General features: G+C 32.5%; 2 protein-coding genes across 4 annotated transcripts in view; one reads left to right on the plus strand and one right to left on the minus strand.

Moving 5' to 3' along the window:
* COG5 (component of oligomeric golgi complex 5) overlaps nt 1–18,873 on the minus strand; it is a 379,224-nt gene that overhangs the window by 288,548 nt on the left and 71,803 nt on the right. The gene's annotated exons all lie outside the window — the stretch shown is intronic.
* GPR22 (G protein-coupled receptor 22) lies at nt 3,201–9,795 on the plus strand. 3 transcript variants are annotated; one of them, XR_009209094.1, is made up of 3 exons: nt 3,201–3,750; nt 4,677–5,602; nt 7,336–9,795. XR_009209094.1 is itself a non-coding variant. In XM_058425836.1 (2 exons), exon 2 carries the CDS (start codon nt 7,362–7,364, stop codon nt 8,661–8,663), a length of 1,302 nt encoding a protein of 433 aa, XP_058281819.1. In that variant the 5' UTR covers nt 5,025–5,602; nt 7,336–7,361. The 3 variants fall into 3 exon arrangements, 2 of the variants coding, with proteins under 2 accessions (XP_058281819.1, XP_032617260.1); XM_058425836.1 differs by lacking the exon at nt 3,201–3,750 and having other exon boundaries at nt 5,025–5,602; nt 7,336–8,663; XM_032761369.2 differs by lacking the exons at nt 3,201–3,750; nt 4,677–5,602 and adding an exon at nt 5,615–5,699 and having other exon boundaries at nt 7,336–8,663.

Here is an 18,873-nt window from a genome sequence, read left to right on the forward strand (position 1 = left end):
GTGAAAGAAATGTAGAGTTGAGAAGCCAAATAAAATCTCTGAATTGGCGTTAAAGCAAAATAATCCTTTTTTCTATGGGGTCCAGTATCAGAGAGAGTTCAAGGTTTACTACGCTAAGTATCCATTGAAAAAGGACCCTTGTCGCAATACAGCTTAAAACTGATTTTCAGCAATTAAAAATTGTTTGTACATAGATACCTTAAAATTGTTTCAAAGTACTTTTAGTTATGGTGAATTCCAATATTTCACAAAGCTGAGTTTTTATTTACAAACTCAGAGAATCTTCAAAACTGTGGCATCAGAACTAGCCACAAGCTGGATAAGAATGATTTGATATAAATAGTACAATGTAAATATACAATAAATTACTCTGTCATAGTCACAGTTGTCCAAATTTGAGAAGACAAATACATAAAATTAGTCAGAGACTTCCCATAGGAGGAATTTTTAGGAATTAAAACAGATACGCAATTAAAATACTTATAACTAAAAAGTAAAGCACGACTTTTAAAAAAGGATTTTAATTGAGCTGTATTTTGGGGTTAGAATCATATCTAGTGCTTAGTTATCATTAGGAAGTCAAACTGCTCTCCTAGGTTAGTATATAAAGGTTATATTAATGGCACAAAATATATTAAATGCACAAGTGTGAGTGTTACTATGGAAACAAAGATCTTCATAAATTGATAATCTGATATTATTATTATTATTTTTTGAGACCTAGTCTCACCTTGTTGCCCAGGCTGGAGGGGTAGCAGTGCAATCGCAGCTCACTGCAATCTCTGCCACCCAGGTTCAAGCGATTCTCATTCCTCAACCTCCCGAGGAGCTGGACTAGAGGCTTGTGCCACCACGCCTAATTTTTGTATTTTTTGTAGAGACAGGTTTTCACCATGTTGGCAAGACTGGTCTCGAACTCCTGACCTCAAGTGATCCACCCGCCTTGGCCTCCCAAACTGCTGGGATTACAGGCAAGAGTCACTGCACCCAGCCTGTAATTAATTTTTTTCATGAAAATAATATAATCTGATTCTCAATCAGTAGTTGAGATATTTGCATATTTGTTAAAAACAGGGAAGTTGGAATTACCTTGTTAAGATTTTGGCATACCTTGTTAATTACCAATTTGTGGTTTTTAAAAAGGAAATAAAATTATACTAAGCATTGTACACAATAAAAAAAAAGTTTGTGATATCTTATTTATCCTTGGAGACAAGTTACTCATACAGAAAATAAAGAGCACTGTCTATGCTTGAGCTACCATTATGGCTCAGAAACTCCAGATTTTGTTTTTTTGAAATAATCTGAATATAACATGAAAACACCGTCTCACAAAGAGTTAAAGCACAAAAATATACTTCAACAAAAGGAATCAAAGTTGACCCAAGGGAAGTTTGACTTGCCAAAAGTTATATAGGTAATAAATAGCAACTAAATCTAGATTATCCAATTCTAAGTCCCAAGACCTTCATAATTTACCAAAGAGAGAAGGCCAACCGCCTAGCAAAGCGTGGTTTGCAGTTTTAACATTGACTCTGCTGCTAACTTACCTTGACCCTTTCAAGTCAGTAAATTTCTCTGTACCTTGGTTTCTTCTACTTCATGGAGATATTTTGATGATAAACATAAGCAACTACTTGAACTCTTGCAGAAAAGCACTCTGCTGTGTTAATAATCTCCTCATCCCCATCACGTATTTCCACTGATGCCATGCTTTCTCTGGTCTTAGTTTTAAGCTTAAATGAATGTGTGTGCTGTGGTGTGTGTGTGTGTGTTTGTATGTGTGTAAGTTATCTTTATAAATGGCTGGCATTCTAGCAAGATCCTTTTCCCCAACTTTCAAAATGCATGAAGAGCAGCACAACATTTTCATTTTTAGGATTACCAAAGCCTTGCCACCAAAAGTTGTGCAGAAGATTTTAGAAATTCACAACAAAATTTTCCACCATATAACTCTCAACTTCTACAGAAATGCAACTCACAACTCATATTGGTCAGCTATTCCCCTATAAAGCTTCAACACTACCAATGGAAGATTATAAAAATGCATACTGCTTTTCAAAATAATAAGAGAATAGTTCCAATTACAAATAAAAAACAGTATACCTTTTGAAAAATGAAGGTCACCAAATATTCCTAAAATAATGGAAACAGGTGATAATTAACATTCTAACAGTTTAGCCACATGTAATGTCTTCTATTTTGTCAACAGCATCCAACTGTTTTATCTACTTAAGTCTAAAAGAAATTTATCCTCACCATTAAAAACAGAAACTGATTTATAGGTAACTAAAATTAATAGAAATTTAATTTTAAATATTTTAATTGTATTTTTAATATTAAATTAAATTTTAATTTTAATTAAATATTTAAATATTTTAAATATTCAGTACTTGTACTATTATTTTCATTTTGAAAATGTATCTACCTTATAATGATATGGCTTTATAACTTATAAAGACATGTAACTTACTTTATCCTTTAAAATAATATTTTACTAACAACATTAGCATGTAGCTACATATAATATTTAAGAAACAGCAATCTACTAAGAAATGTGCCCAGGTCAAAAATAGAATAAGCCAACTGAAATAAAATATTATAGCAAATGATCAGTATACATCTACCAAATAAAAGGGTTATCAAAGGTGAAGACCAAGTAGTAATCTCCAAAAGTAATACAATGATTACTGATTGAAGTTTTATACCCTGAGGCTAAGCTACTACAATGAAATGTTCAAAAAATATTTTAGGGTATTATCACCTTAGGTCAATCGGATTATTATTTTGAATGAATGAATGAATACCCACATGAATGAATACTGAAGTGAAGTCATGACAACGTTTAACACCTTGAGATGCTCACAACAATTTGGAATACCCAGAGAAGATGACTTGAATACAAACAAACTATTTGAAATTCAATGTGGCTCACAGTAAAGATGCAGTGGGTTTCTATTTGTAGAACAAAGAATCTCAATCAAAAGCCTATATATGACTAAAATATTCTCAAATGCAATTATCAAGGCTTTAAAAAGAATATATACTTTTTACTACGTAATTCTTTCCGTTTCCCCCACCTCCCTGCATTTTTTTTAATGTTTGGCATAAGTGACCAACAAACCAGAATAGAATACACATTTTTAAAATACTAATTTACACATATTCTATTTAAGAACAACATACAACCACTCATAAATTTAGCCTTTTTAAAGAAGTGTCCTTTATATAAAACAGCGGGGAGCGGGGGAAATCCCTGCTATACATATGAAGCACAGTTTAAGCCCAATACAACTGACCAATCAAAATTAGTGAATGCACTGCATCTCTCTGCAGTGGAGAGAAGCGACAAGGTAGGCTGTCATTCTGCAAAAGCTGCCCAGAACAGGCTTTCCTCTGAAAAGCAGTGCCGTTCCTTTTTAGAAAGACTGAATCTAAATGTTGTCTCTGGAGACGAGAAGCCTTCAGTATGTTAAATTACTTTCATTATGTATTTTCAGATGCTTATTGATTCCACAGTAGGAAGAGTGAGAGACTGCAGCAGCCTCTAAACAGCACTACATGTTCCATACATTAGCAGTACTGCTGAAACAATGGCACACTACAGACACATATTTTCATTAAGGTCATTTTCGAAGAGATGTTTATGACCCTCTTCCCCCAGTCCTCTACTAACAAGTGAACAAAATGAATCAATCCAAACTGGAAATGCTTCAACTACATCAAGAATTTATCAAATCTTTAGCGGAGGTAAGATTTGTTCCTATTATAGTATACAGCTGCTTTTGAACCGGCATAGTGGGGTAAAAATTACTTTGAAAAATTTCAGCCTAAATTTTAAGAGTTTGTTTAATTCTACTTATTGCTAGACATGTATTTTAAGATCTATTTCTTTTAAGACATGCTACATTTTAAATGTAATTTTTTAGGATGCACTGTTAAATACAAATATTCTTTGTAAATTCACTATGAAGACAGCTTTTAAGTCACTTCGGATATACTAAATATTCTTAATGTAATCAGTACAGTTTTTCTCCAGTGTTCCAAAAATGCTTATGTTTCTTAAAAGTACTAGGTTTACTATTTTGCTGTTACTTATTACTTAATTTTATGTTAAGTTTATTATTGGGCATGTTCGTTGAAAATTAATTTGCAGTTACAATTTTTATTACCTTTTGTATTTCAACCACATGAACAAATTCATCAATGGAAATTTTTAGTATCTTATGAAATCTGTTTTAATGAGTTAAAATTCAAACCATGTGCTAATAATTAGGCAAGTTACAATATTTTTACAGCAAAAAATGTTGTTAAATTATTTACAAAGAAGAAATAACAGTATGTTTAGTGTATACTAATTGTTCATCATCTCTGAAAATACAAGTTAGCTTCTAAAATGAGAGCAGAAATTAGTTTTAAAAAATATAGCTTTTCTCTCACAATTGTATTTGAAATGTGAACTCTATTGTTAATAGATAACATATACAATCTTTATTAGGAAAAAAGACTCTTCTATTTAAAGAAAATTTTATGCATATAGCTGTGGCTCTAATAATACAGTTTGGTTATTTTGATAACAAATACTGGATAGTTTTTAAACAAAACTAAAGTAACTTTCAATTAATTGCAAATTATTAAAAACCCTATTTCTTAACCAATTTTCTTTTTTTCACAAGGGCCGACAGCAGCTAATTCAGTATTTACAACTGACAATATGAAGAATGCAATTGACTGAGCATCTCCCTAGCTGTCTGAACTACGAACTGCAAGATGTTCTTACAACACGACTTTAAGACATTAAGGAGTTAAAACCAGGGAATAGGTCTACATTACTGATGGAATATAAAAAATCAACTGTATCCTAAGAAGATGCTACATAAAATAACCACAAAAAGAAAAACAATATAACTGTAAAAGCCTGAAAAAAATTTTAAAAGGGGAAGTTTATACTTTCATATACCAGAATTGTGGAAGTTACTGATTCTGGAAGACATAATGAAACATGAATTTCCAAAAAGAAAATAAAATACTTTATCAGCACACAAAAGGAAGATTTAGCAAGTATTTTCTGCACTAAATATTCAGATATTCATATCAATTGGTATGACTAATGGATTTTTCTGACTTTTGTGACCAATTATGTATCCTCTTCTAATGAAAACAAACAAAATTAAACAGCAGATGGTTTTTATCAAAAGGACATGGCCTGGATTTATAATATAAAGCAAGTTATGTGATCAAGAAATCATTTCAAAATAGTTAGCACTGCTATTAAAAACAGATTTACAATCGTAACAAAAGGATGTCTAAATATATTTTAGAAGCTACAAACCTTATGTTTCCTTTTTTGTTTTCACATATTCTGGAAAATAAAGAAATATTATCATGTACTCCATCAAAGGGAAACATAATTCCTATCATCTGAGGAAATTTCTCTTGGCCGTGACTTTTTAAAGCAAAACAAATACAAATATTATGTACTGTTCTTTAGAAATCCATCAGCCAACTAAATCTCATAATGCATGCAGTTGAAGTATTGGAGAGAAAACGAAAGAATTTCTACAAGACATGAAATAAAACACAGCTACTTCACTGTTGTCAGGTAAAAATTCATGTCAAAACCTGTCAATGATATCATGTATCAATTTGTCAAAAACTACCACAGTGAACCAAAAGGCCCATAAGGCAACAGCAAACAGGTAGGTCAGAAGATGCATGCACCCCACCACACTGTTTAACATTTACAAAAGAACAGAATCTTGCTCTAGAGAAAATGTATTTTTCTTAATCATCATTTAACTTGACATTTCTGCTTTATTTAATTATAAATCTAACTGATGTGACAAAGACCCGATGTTTAATCTGTCAGTTCAGAAAATTTGGCACACTTAAAATTTTCCATTTTTATAGGATTTCAATGTTAGCTAAGACCTTAACTTACTCAAATAAATATACCTCTAGTAATACTTCATACTAATTCAAAAGAAATAATGTTACCATTTGTGTTTCTGCAATATTATTCCCAAAAAACATGCATAAATAAAACTGTATTCTAAAACTTGTCAAATATAACATCAAGTAAAAGTTAACATGAATTTTGAAAATTATTAGCTTTTATAATTTATGTCGAATATGATTTTGCAGTTGAAATGCTGTATTTGAAATGTGAAATATAGTTGGTTGTATGAGTTCATATTTTAAAATGAATACACTGATTAACTGACATTTTAGCCCAGAACATTAGACATTATTTTTTACAAATTATTCTAAACCCCTATATATTAAAATATAGATTTGCATGAATTAGCAAAAGCGTTTGTTTTTTTTTTATTCTTCTTCAAAATTAGACAATGGGTGATATATACAAAAGGTTTCACAGGTAATGTGTAACTTTAAAAGCTTCCTCAAAAAACGGGCTTCACATACTCCTTTTCCCTAAAATTTCATCTTTTACTTTAAAAACTGTTTGAACAATGTCAACTGATATATTCCTTTAAACTACTTCAAAAATGGCTATTTCTTAATGTGATATTAAATTTCAATTTTCTGTTTCCACAAGATACAAGAGGGTGTGGTCACAAAATAAATCATTTCATAGGAGTGATTAATGCTCTTTTACCAAGCTTTGTAGCTTTTTATTTTAGCATAATGTCCCATTTCTTCTAATTTTTAAGTTTGCCAATTGCAAAGTTCAGTGAGCATTGTAACTGTGATATGTAAAATATTTATCATTGGCCTATTTCTGTGGGAAATAACCCCAAATATCACCAAGCACATTGTTGACTTCTGAATATGAATTCAATCAACATGGATAAAGCATCTTAAACTACTGCTCTGTACCATTTGTCATTTTAAATGAACACTAGTCCTGTTCATTTGAAATCTCACAGGAATAATTACACCTACACTCATTATGCTAGAGCATATTAAAATAGCAACTATTTGGTACCTACTCACAACATTTAAATGAAATTTTAAGACATTGGGCTGAAATTAATTTTGTATACTAGGTAGTTTTATCATACAAAAATCCACTTTATCTCAAATAATAAGCTTGAAATACTCAAATGAGAAAAGCCCTTTAGCATATTAAGTAACTTTGCACTAAAGAGGAACAATTTTCATAGTTATTTCTTCAAAAGGAAAACGCAATTTTCTTTTATATCAAAACAATGCAAACTTGATGTTTCTTAATTCTACATTTTCTATTAATAGTTTACAAACTTAAAAATTAAACTAAATACACAATTAAAAGATTTTTTTTTCTTACAAAGAACAAATATACGTCATTTAAATTGCCAAATATCAAATAGTTTATTCTATTTCACTTTCTAGGGAAAAAAACCAACTGCTCCAAAAGAATGTGTTTTTCTCCCATTCTGGAAATCAACATGCAGTCTGAATCTAACATTACAGTGCGAGATGACATTGATGACATCAACACCAATATGTACCAACCACTATCATATCCGTTAAGCTTTCAAGTGTCTCTCACCGGATTTCTTATGTTAGAAATTGTGTTGGGACTTGGCAGCAACCTCACCGTATTGGTACTTTACTGCATGAAATCCAACTTAATCAACTCTGTCAGTAACATTATTACAATGAATCTTCATGTACTTGATGTAATAATTTGTGTGGGATGTATTCCTCTAACTATAGTTATCCTTCTGCTTTCACTGGAGAGTAACACTGCTCTCATTTGCTGTTTCCATGAGGCTTGTGTATCTTTTGCAAGTGTCTCAACAGCAATCAACGTTTTTGCTATCACTTTGGACAGATATGACATCTCTGTAAAACCTGCAAACCGAATTCTGACAATGGGCAGAGCTGTAATGTTAATGACATCCATTTGGATTTTTTCTTTTTTCTCTTTCCTGATTCCTTTTATTGAGGTAAATTTTTTCAGTCTTCAAAGTGGAAATACCTGGGAAAACAAGACACTTTTATGTGTCAGTACAAATGAATACTACACTGAACTGGGAATGTATTATCACCTGTTAGTACAGATCCCAATATTCTTTTTCACTGTTGTAGTAATGTTAATCACATACACCAAAATACTTCAGGCTCTTAATATCCGAATAGGCACAAGATTTTCAACAGGGCAGAAGAAGAAAGCAAGAAAGAAAAAGACAATTTCTCTAACCACACAACATGAGGCTACAGACATGTCACAAAGCAGTGGTGGGAGAAACGTAGTCTTTGGTGTAAGAACTTCAGTTTCTGTAATAATTGCCCTCCGACGAGCTGTGAAACGACACCGTGAACGACGAGAAAGACAAAAGAGAGTCTTCAGGATGTCTTTATTGATTATTTCTACATTTCTTCTCTGCTGGACACCAATTTCTGTTTTAAATACCACCATTTTATGTTTAGGCCCAAGTGACCTTTTAGTAAAATTAAGATTGTGTTTTTTAGTCATGGCTTATGGAACAACTATATTTCACCCTCTATTATATGCATTCACTAGACAAAAATTTCAAAAGGTCTTGAAAAGTAAAATGAAAAAGCGAGTTGTTTCTATAGTAGAAGCTGATCCCCTGCCTAATAATGCTGTAATACACAACTCTTGGATAGATCCTAAAAGAAACAAAAAAATTACCTTTGAAGATAGTGAAATAAGAGAAAAATGTTTAGTGCCTCAGGTTGTCACAGACTAAAGTCTAAGTTTCACCAAATCCACATTCAAATGAGTTTTAAATTTAAATTGTAAAAATTGCTATTACTGCCAAATATAAGAAAAATATTTTAAGTATTGGTTATGTTGTAAATTTTCAATGTGAATGTCAATTAGATAGGTCATATATATTCAATTTCTTCATTACTTAATGTATTTGTTGCATGGCAGTTTGTTAAAGTACTATCATATGTATATTTTGTCAATATTATGTCCAACAGAAAATATTCATGTAAGTCACATTTTTTAAAGAATAAATACATAGCCTTAAAACTGTATAACTTTAAAATGTAACTGACATAGGTATCCTTGCTTTATTTTTTAAGTTAAAATGCACTGTTCCTAAGCCACAAACTAAGATTACAACTGGAGCAGCATTTTAATCTAAAAACCAAAATTATGGGCTCAAAACAATTCAGTATTTTCCATACCACTATGCTATGTTTCCTGGTATAGTGTATTTGCTATATTTGATGCATCAAAAATAATTAAGTATGTATGAAGCTTTATTCTTTTAAATGTAAAAAATCATAGAATTTATCAAAATTTTAAAATTAATGAACCAAAAAAACCTCTGTACACACACCAAGATAGAGAAACTTTAAAATTCATGTTTACTATGAAAAAAAAGATTGATTTTCTAAGTTCAAGGACAGTATGCCTATGATATACAAATGAAATGAAAATAAAGGGAAGGAAGAATACTAAAGCACCAGCCTCTTTCTTCCTTCCTCACTTTGCTTAAGTCTAAGCCAAATGCTCTGGATTAATATAGTATACTGATTTTAAAAAAAACAAAAACAGTACATCAAAATAAACTGACTTCCTAACTTTATTCAACTCAGCCCTTTTGTATAACAGAAAGTTAATTACCCAAATCTGAATACCAGGAATGAAAAAAAAGACTTTAAATCATTATAAAAAAGTCTAACAAAGCCTCTAATTTTAGATACATACAACTTTACAGTAATACAGTTTATATAATGTTCCTACCAAATCATAGCTCCCAAGTAATTCAAAATGTAGTTGTTTTATTTCCACACTGAAATCACTAAGGTAACAATAAGTCTTGTCACTTTTCTACCATACCATCACTTAATTTAACTTTAGGCATTTTTCTCTCTAACCCTCAATTCATGTGGGAAAATCATGAAATTACTAACCCTAACTATAGATTACAAGGATTGGGAATCTCATATCAAACAAATATTTTCCAATTGTTATAATGTAATAATCTATCAATAAGTGCCAATATCACTATCAGAAATTTAGCAATAAGTTATTTAAAATAGGAAAATACTTACTGCATTGTAACTGGTCGGCTGAACAACTTTTATTCTATTTTCTGAAACTGTATTCACTAAACTAAGTAGCAATTCATTTTTAAAGAAAATATTAAATGTTTAAAAATTCAGTAATATATCACTTTTATATAAATAAATGAGATCTATCCAGTCTAGTTTACTGAATACCCTAATCCTTGAAGAAATGAATACCGTGCAATAGCTTGAACTCACTAAGGTTACATGACAAATTAAATAGTAATTTACTTCTGATAATAATGTTAACATAATGTCAAATCTTGGCAAAAGCCCAATTTCCTTCTGTCTTATTTTCTACTGTTTTTTGGAATTAAAAAAAATGGTTCAATTTGACAAAATGTAGCATAAGCAAGTAAGTTATTTTTTGAAACCCTAAAGAGAAATTAACACTTCAGGCACAAAAGGATTAAGAAAATTTTCGTTTGCTAAATACATTTGGCACAGACTAGCTCCTAATCTTCTTTCATTTTATTTTTTACCCCAGGAAATAAAACAAACTCATTAATATCTTCATTTACAAATTTAAAAAATGAATTTTATAATTGGACTCCCAAGCATAAATTAAAATTTTAATATCTAGTTTTATAATCTTAATAAAAACTAGACTATTTTTAGAACCTTCATATTAAGAAAAACTCCCTTGTGTTTTGAATATTTTTATTCTTCAGGTTTATAACTACGCCAAAGAACTCAGTATAAAAAGAGATTTCTAATATATTTGTCTAAACTGCTTTCATGCCTTCTTGTCCTCTGTAATAAGAAATTAAATAAGAAATAAATGGTAAATATTACAATGTTGCCCTTTAAACTGCTATCATTTCTATACTTGACACTGAAGCAGACATTTAACAAGCATTTTTGACCATCTGTAATGATCTTTCAGGTATACAAAAGTGCATCAACTGATCTACGACAAAGAAAACTCATACCTATCAGAAAACTTCTAATAGCTTTTTAATGTGCTAAGTAGTATATAATATGTAAACCAAAATAATATTTATGTGTTAAAAATTTAGCTTCAAGAACAAGTCACAACTATGTTTCCAACTACTGACCTCAGCTTAAATGTGAGAATGAGAAGCTTAGACAACTTTTTGTATTAAACATCTGTTCTATGAAAAGATGAAATATTTCTATTTTCTTTACATTGGTCTTCATTACAATGTGTGACTTTTTCACTTTATTTCAAATAATTTTGCTAAAAAAAGCATTAAGGCTAATTTTTCCTGTTAGAATGAAAAATTAAAAATGCAAAAGCAATAGAGGCAACAATAAACTCAATATGGGATCCTTCCTAAAACTAAATTTTTCTATCCATATATCATAAATCATACGTATTGATATCAATTTCTACAGTTAATTGGGTCAGTTCTTCCAAAGGATAAAAAGCCCTTAGTAGCCCTTAGTAGGGCTTATTCTGCATAGTATTTTAAATACCAACCAAAGAAGAGCTCAACAAGATGTGGTAAATTTTATTTGCTTTGTTTTGTGTGTTAATTTAAGGGAGTTGTTACTCTACCAACTACTACTGAACAAATGTTCAAACTTATTGTGAAGGTAGAATTATTTATATGTCTTTTAAAATGCCATTCATGATAATTCTGTACTTCTGACCCAAGTCAATTTTTAGTTGTATGTTCTATTCTTTCATCCTTTAACTAAAATAACAGTAGTCTCCCCTTATCCGTGGTTTTACCTGCTGCAGTTTCAGTTACCCATGGTCAGTTAGCATGGGCAACTCTGTGGTCCAAAAATATTAAATGGAAAATTCCAGAAATAAACAATTTACAAGTTTTAAATTGTTATAAACTTATTTATAAATTTATGTATAATTGTACTACTTTATTATTAGTTGTTGCTATATCCTACTGTGCCTAATATATGAATTAAACTTTATCATAGGTATGTATGTATAGGAAAAAAACATAGTGCATGATATACTATATATAGGGTTCAATACTATCCATAGTTTCAGACATCCTCTGGTGGTCTTGGGATGTATCCCTGAAGATAAGGGGGGACGAATGTGTAGCAAAATCTCAGTTCCTTGGGCATTACAAACCAGATTCCTCATTGAACTGAAATTAGACTTGAGGGTTAAAAAATCTAAAATCATTAGAAAACAGGACCTTAGTAGAGCTTATTCCACATAGTATTTCAAGGCTACTTCCCAAAGTAATAAAACTTTTAATTTTATTGCATTTCATGATTATACAATTAAGTAAGCTTTGTGATTCAATTAGCATTTAAAATCTTACAGAAAAGAGGCATTTTGGCAGATACTTTGAATTATATGAAAGAGTCATTACCCTCAAGAGCTTAAAATCTAGAGTCAAGGTATTAAAAAGTATGGCAATACCTAAAAACAGAGGCAGATGCGGTAAATACTATAAAAGAAGAATAAAGTTCTTAATAGACTTTAGAAGAAAGGGATCATGTTGAATTTAAGAACAGTATAAAGAAAAACATTGCTGAATAAAGCTGCTGCAGCATATTCTGGAAGAGCAAATTGTTCTTTGGAAGAAAGGTAATACAGTAGCGAGAAGTTATCTAGAAAGTTAAATTTGGGGCATAAGATAGAAAGCCTTCTATCTTATGCTAGAAGAGGTATCTGAGCAGGGGAATTACAAGGTGAAAAAATGAGCTTCAAAAAAACCAATAAAACAGCAATACATAGTCAGAATCGATGAGACACAGAAGATAGGAAGCTGCTGCCATCACCTTCATAGCTAGTGAAAGGCCTGGCAAAAAGTGATGGCACTAGCTTGACAAGGGAGTGTACAGATGTGACAGGCAACGTGAAGGCAGAATCAATATTTACTAACTAGCTAGGAAAGAAAACTGGCATAAGAGACTGAAGAATTAAAAATGATGACCATAAGGAAGACCGTAAGAAACAGATTACCCGCAATAATCAAATAACTATTTAATTATGCTTTGCATAAATTACATTGATAACACAGGCAAAAACAAAAAGAATATTTGGCAAGGCAGAAAACTCAATGAAGTAAAATAACATTAAATAATGTTCTAGTTATTAGAAGCTATTCAGAACGAAAATTTCGAATTGATGTTTTAAATTATCTACTTTATATATTTTTCAATTGGTTTATTCCATTTTTTTCATTAAACACATATTTTCTAATAACTTTTAACCATAAAAAATACACAGTGAGAAAATATCAATGTATATGAAGTAAAACACACAAATGTCATCCTTTGCTTTTTTCCCTAAATAATTTATTAAGGGCATCCATCCAACTCTTTATAAACATATTGTCCTCATTCTTTGTTAATGGCTACATAAAAATAGTTTTTAATTAAAATGTTTTAAAATAGCAACATTTCTAAAGGATAATAGTAATGAAAGGGCAAATAAAGCTTTCTCTATTCCATTTAAGTGGCTTCAAATTGTATTTCAAAATCATGCTAGAAAATTTACATTTTCAGTTTCAATTAAAAATTAAAATTTTTAATTGCCAAGTTACCTTTGGCAACTGAGAAGGTTATACTTCAGAATGAAGGCAAGAAGCAGTGGGAAAACCATAAACTAATGCATTTCTTTCATCTTTTTCACTAAATAAGATGAGAAATAAGAAAACTAAAGTAAACTTTTACCAACTATTTTCTTTATGTCTCAGATGAGCACTTGTATATACTCATGAATGTAAGCCCCCACTCAGGGACTGCAGTGAACTCTAAGAAAATTAAAAATGAGTTGACCAATAATAAATGTTAGAAATTTTAAAAGTTCAGATCATATCGCAAAAGAGAAAGTAAAGAGATAAAAGAACCCAGATGAGGCTGGAAAAAGACGTAAAATATTCAAAGATGCTACGCTCTTAGAGAAATATGAATAGAATACAGAATTGTAGGTTAGAGCTCACAAAAGAAAACTAATTTGAAGACTGACTTTGTTCTAAAAAGCGTTCAAAAAAGCAAAAGACACCCCCATTGACAGGCTGCACATACTAGAAATATAACAACAAACACTGCATCATAACAAGTAGAATAAATATTAAATATTACAATTTATAGATATTTAGAAAATGGCATTGAAATGTGGAAACAAATGGAAAAGTGGCTTATCACTAATACAAAAGCCATCAACTTTTAAGAAATACTAATTTTTTTCAGGACAAAAAGAGCCAAGTGAACGTAATCACAATAATATTTCTTCCCTTGCTCATATTAAAACAACATGTGAAAATAATCCTAAGTGTCTCTCCCATTCTATTCACACATTTTCTACAGGCCTCCATAAGCTGTATCCATGGCTTTCAAATATGACAGCTTTGTACTTGCACCAGCAAGTGGTAAAATGTGCTGTCATTCCTGTCACTGACACCAATATCAACTCCCTGCCACTATCAAACCCTGAAGCGTCAAGTAAGATAAGGGAGGTGAGCTAAGTCTGTCTGGGATTGAGGTCATTTTCGTCACCCTGCTTCCATGAGAGCAGTATGTCATATTTTTCTCAGAGGTATTAAGCAAGGCAGACTACCAAAGCACATCAACCAATTTCTCAGGATGAAGAGAGAAAGTGGCTAGCGAGGATGACAAGGTATATGGGGAAACTGCTTTTCCCTCAGACAGCTGTGGACACACAATACTCATAAGATTTGAAAAATTAAATGTTTTAAATTTAATATAAAATTTTAAAATGTTAATGCTAACAAATGAGAGCACTGGCCATATTAAACATAGACTGTAGGAGTGAGAAATACATACGGGACTGTAGTGAGGTAATAATTATATATTAATATATTTATACTTCAATCAGCCAGTAATATTACACACAATCCCATATGTCATATATTATAAACTGAGTACACTGGTTGGGTATACTGCATATTGATTGGGTAAAGAAGAATCAAAGATATATATTTCATCCAAAATATTGCTAATGCCTTAGGACAGGTTGAAATATAAAATATCAAATTTACATACTCTGTACTTTAAAAGTCTCACTCTCAATTCTTAAAAAACTTTGTCTTTTCTTTTGCTGTTAAATTTTTTCCAACTATCACTTCTTACAAACAACAAAATGCTAGCAAACTGTAGCTACCTAACAACTTTATAAAAACTGTCTTAAATGCACACAATACAATAACGTTGGTAATACTAATGTACTTTCGCACTACTTTTTATAATACCTTTATACTGCTTTTATAACGCCTCCCAAAAAAGTATCTGATACATACCGACTGATAAGTAAATATTAGTGGAACTGAAAATGAACAAATTTTTAACCTCAGACTCTACTGTTGTATCTTGTTTAGAAGGTTGTTTCTCAAAATGTAGTCCACCTGTATCAGAGATTCTGTGGTACTTTTTAAAATGCCAATTCCTGGGCCCCATCTCTGACCCTCTGACTTACTGAGTCGGAATCTCTGAGGTTGCAGTCCTGGAAAAAAAAAAATCTTTTTTTTTTTTTTTTTTTGGAGACAGGGACTCGCTCTCTCACCCAGGTTGGGGTACAGTGGTACAATCATAGCTCACTGCAGCCTCGAACTCTGAGGCTCAAGCGATTCTCTCACCTCAGCCTCCTGAGTAGCCGGGACTACAGGCAGGCACCACCAAGCCCAGCTAATTTAAAAAAAAAATTTTGTAGAGACAGGGTCTCATTATGTTGCCAAGGCTGGTCTCAAACTCCTGGTCTCAAGCAATCCTCCCGCCTTGGTCTCCCAAAGTTCTGAGATTACAGGTGTGAGCCACCACGCCCAACCAATATATGTTTTAATAAGTACTCTCAGGTGATTTGTGTGCTGACGTTTAAGAATTACTACTTTAGATATCAGAAGACAGACTATGTATCAAGGTGATATTCACGTAATAAATGAAAAGGTACAGAAGCAGCTCTTAATTCAGACTGTACTGCCTTCTTGAAAAAAATTCCATTTATTTCATTTTAACTGATTAAATTTTAGTTGGATTATATACACTATAATCCAGTACTACATTAGATTTCTAAGAAATAAAATTTTGTTTCTTTAAACGAGGTTATCTAGATGAAAGTTTCCTTTAAGAACCACATACTCTCAGAAGATAAAATGCTACCAAACACAAAACATTCACCATAAACTTATGGACTTCACTGAACCAAACTACTCAATTAATTATAAAATTGCATGGCTATTTTTCATAAAATTCTTACTCAAACCACAAGTACTATTCTTGCACATTTTTGCTCATTTCACTATAAAACTTCTACTAAAACATAACTGACATAAAAGAATTACTTCTAAAATAAACTTGCAGTGAAAATACTTACAAATTGTATTTTGTATGTTTTGAACAAATGCCATTCAGGTTAGGTAGAGGTTTGAATCAAACATTTTTCTTTTGCTATTATTATTTACTTTGTACCATTAATGCAATTTAGTAAACAGTAACCTAATCTTTGATAATTTTATGACATCCTTTACATTCCTATTCTGTATTATAATAGTTTAAGTAACACTGATACTTGATAAATGCCGCAAATGGTATTATGGAAACACTACTCTAGGAACATTTCTTATTAACCCTTTCGCTAAGAACTTTTTCCAACCACACCAATATTATCTTTTGTTACTACTTTTGGATTTTAGTATTTTCATTGATTTAATCATGAAACTAACCTATCACAACTTACTGAAAATGAGCATTATTGAAAATCAGCTGCTAGTGAATACAACTTAAAGATACAAAGACAAGGCTAGGTGTGGTGGCACATGCCTGTAATCTCAGCACTTTGGGAGGCTGAGGCGGGTGGATCACCTGAGGTCGGGAGTTCCAGACCAGCCTGACCAACACGGAGAAACCCGTCTCTACTAAAAATACAAAATTAACCGGGTGTGGTGGTGCATGCCTGTAATCCCAGCTACTTGGGAAGCTGAGGCAGGAGAATCGCTTGAACCTGGAAGGCGAAGGTTGTGGTGAGCCGAGATCGCACCACTGCACTCCAGCCTGGGAGGCAACAAGAGCAAAACTCCATCTAAAAAAAAAAAGATACAAAGACAATAATTCAGGTGATTGGATAAGGCCACGTTATAGAAAAATATTTGCCAAATAATATATTCCAGATAAACAATGGCTTTAGTATAGGGTTTCCTAGAGTCTCATAAAGTACCCTAAATCAGATGCAAAATGTCACGGGTGTGGTTATGCATTTTTTTTTCCTAGAACAAAGATTCACAAATTCAATAAGATCCTCCAAAGAGTATGTAACCCAAAACTAAAATAAAAATCATTGTCAGTGTTAGGAAGAAAGCAGGGAAGCAAAATTGGTAAATGTTAGATATAATTTTATTTATATATATCCTCCCTTATCCTAAAGATAATATAAAGTAACTTTAGCATTTTATTTTTCTTTTTTGAGACAGGGTCTCACTAGGTTGCCCAGGCTGGCCTCATACTCCTGGGTTCAAGCAATCCTCCCTGCTCAGCCTCTCGAGTGGCTGTGGTGACAGGCGTGCACCATTGCATCCAGCAAGATGACTTTAAGAATTTTAGACACAACTGAACCAAATGAAAAAATAATAAAATCAGAGCAAAGAGCATGAAAAGAATGAAAAAATACTTGTATCATTAAGTCCTGTATTCTTGCAAGAGGTGAGCCACAAATTGCTCCTTATGATTTCTTTTTAATTTTTATTTTAGGCTCTTTCTTTGAATTCTACATACTTTCTACTAGGTCATTTAAACAGGGAAAAGGAGCTGATTACATGTCTCAGCATTGGTAAGATTAAAAACTCCCTAGATGCTCAGTAGAAGTACAAACGATTGGTACTAAGACCAGAGAGCAGTGACTCTCATGGGCCTTCCCATGCCTCTCATGGGTCTTCTCAATGTTTTCCACAACTATAACGATACCTTAAGTCTCACAAGGTTGTTTCTTATATCCTTCAACGTATAACACTGGCCACAACAACCTTATAGAAAAGGCAACAAGTCTCACATAGCTAATGATTATAATTTTCCTCAATGTACAATAATAACATCAAACTAAAGTGAAATTTAGTAAAAAAGAATTAGATGGGAATGGTTGTCTAGGTATAAAACCCTCTGCAACTCTGGTTTAATCCAGGGATACATTCTAGAATGTTAAAACAGTGAATCTGAATCATTTCGTAACACACCTAAGAGGTCAATCAGACTGTGTAGAAAGGGGAGGGTAGTACTGTGTCCGGAATTGGTGGGTTCTTGGTCTCACTGACTTCAAGAATGAAGCCGCGGACCCTCGCGGTGAGTGTTACAGCTCTTATGGTGGCGCGTCTGGAGTTTGTTCCTTCTGGTGTTCGGAGTTTCTTCCTTCTGGTGGGTTCGTGGTCTCGCTGACTCAGGAGTGAAACTGCAGACCTTCGCGGTGAGTGTTACAGCTCTTAAGGCGGCGCGTCTGGAGTCGTTCATTCCTCCTGGTGGGCTCGTGGTCTCGCTGGCTTCAGGAGTGAAGCTGCAGACCTTCGCAGTGAGTGTTACAGCTCACAAAAGCAGTGTGGACCCAAAGAGTGAGCAGTAGCAAGATTTATTGCAAAGAGCAAAAGAACAAAGCTTCCACAGTGTGGAAGGGGACCCAAGAGGGTTGCCACTGCTGGTTCGGGCAGCCTGCTTTTATTCTCTTATCTGGCCCCATCCACATCCTGCTGATTGGTAGAGCCGAGTGGTCTGTTTTGACAGGGCACTGATTGGTGCGTTTACAATCCCTGAGCTAGACATAAAGGTTCTCCACGTCCCCACTAGATTAGCTAGATACAGAGTGTTGACACAAAGGTTCTCCAAGTCCCCACCAGAGTAGCTAGATACAGAGCGTCCACTGGTGCATTCACAAACCCTGAGCTAGACACAGGGTGCTGATTGGTGTGTTTACAAACCTTGAGCTAGATACAG

This window comes from Hylobates moloch, unplaced genomic scaffold (genome assembly GCF_009828535.3).
Source record: "Hylobates moloch isolate HMO894 unplaced genomic scaffold, HMol_V3 SCAFFOLD_1, whole genome shotgun sequence".
NCBI lineage: Eukaryota > Metazoa > Chordata > Mammalia > Primates > Hylobatidae > Hylobates > Hylobates moloch.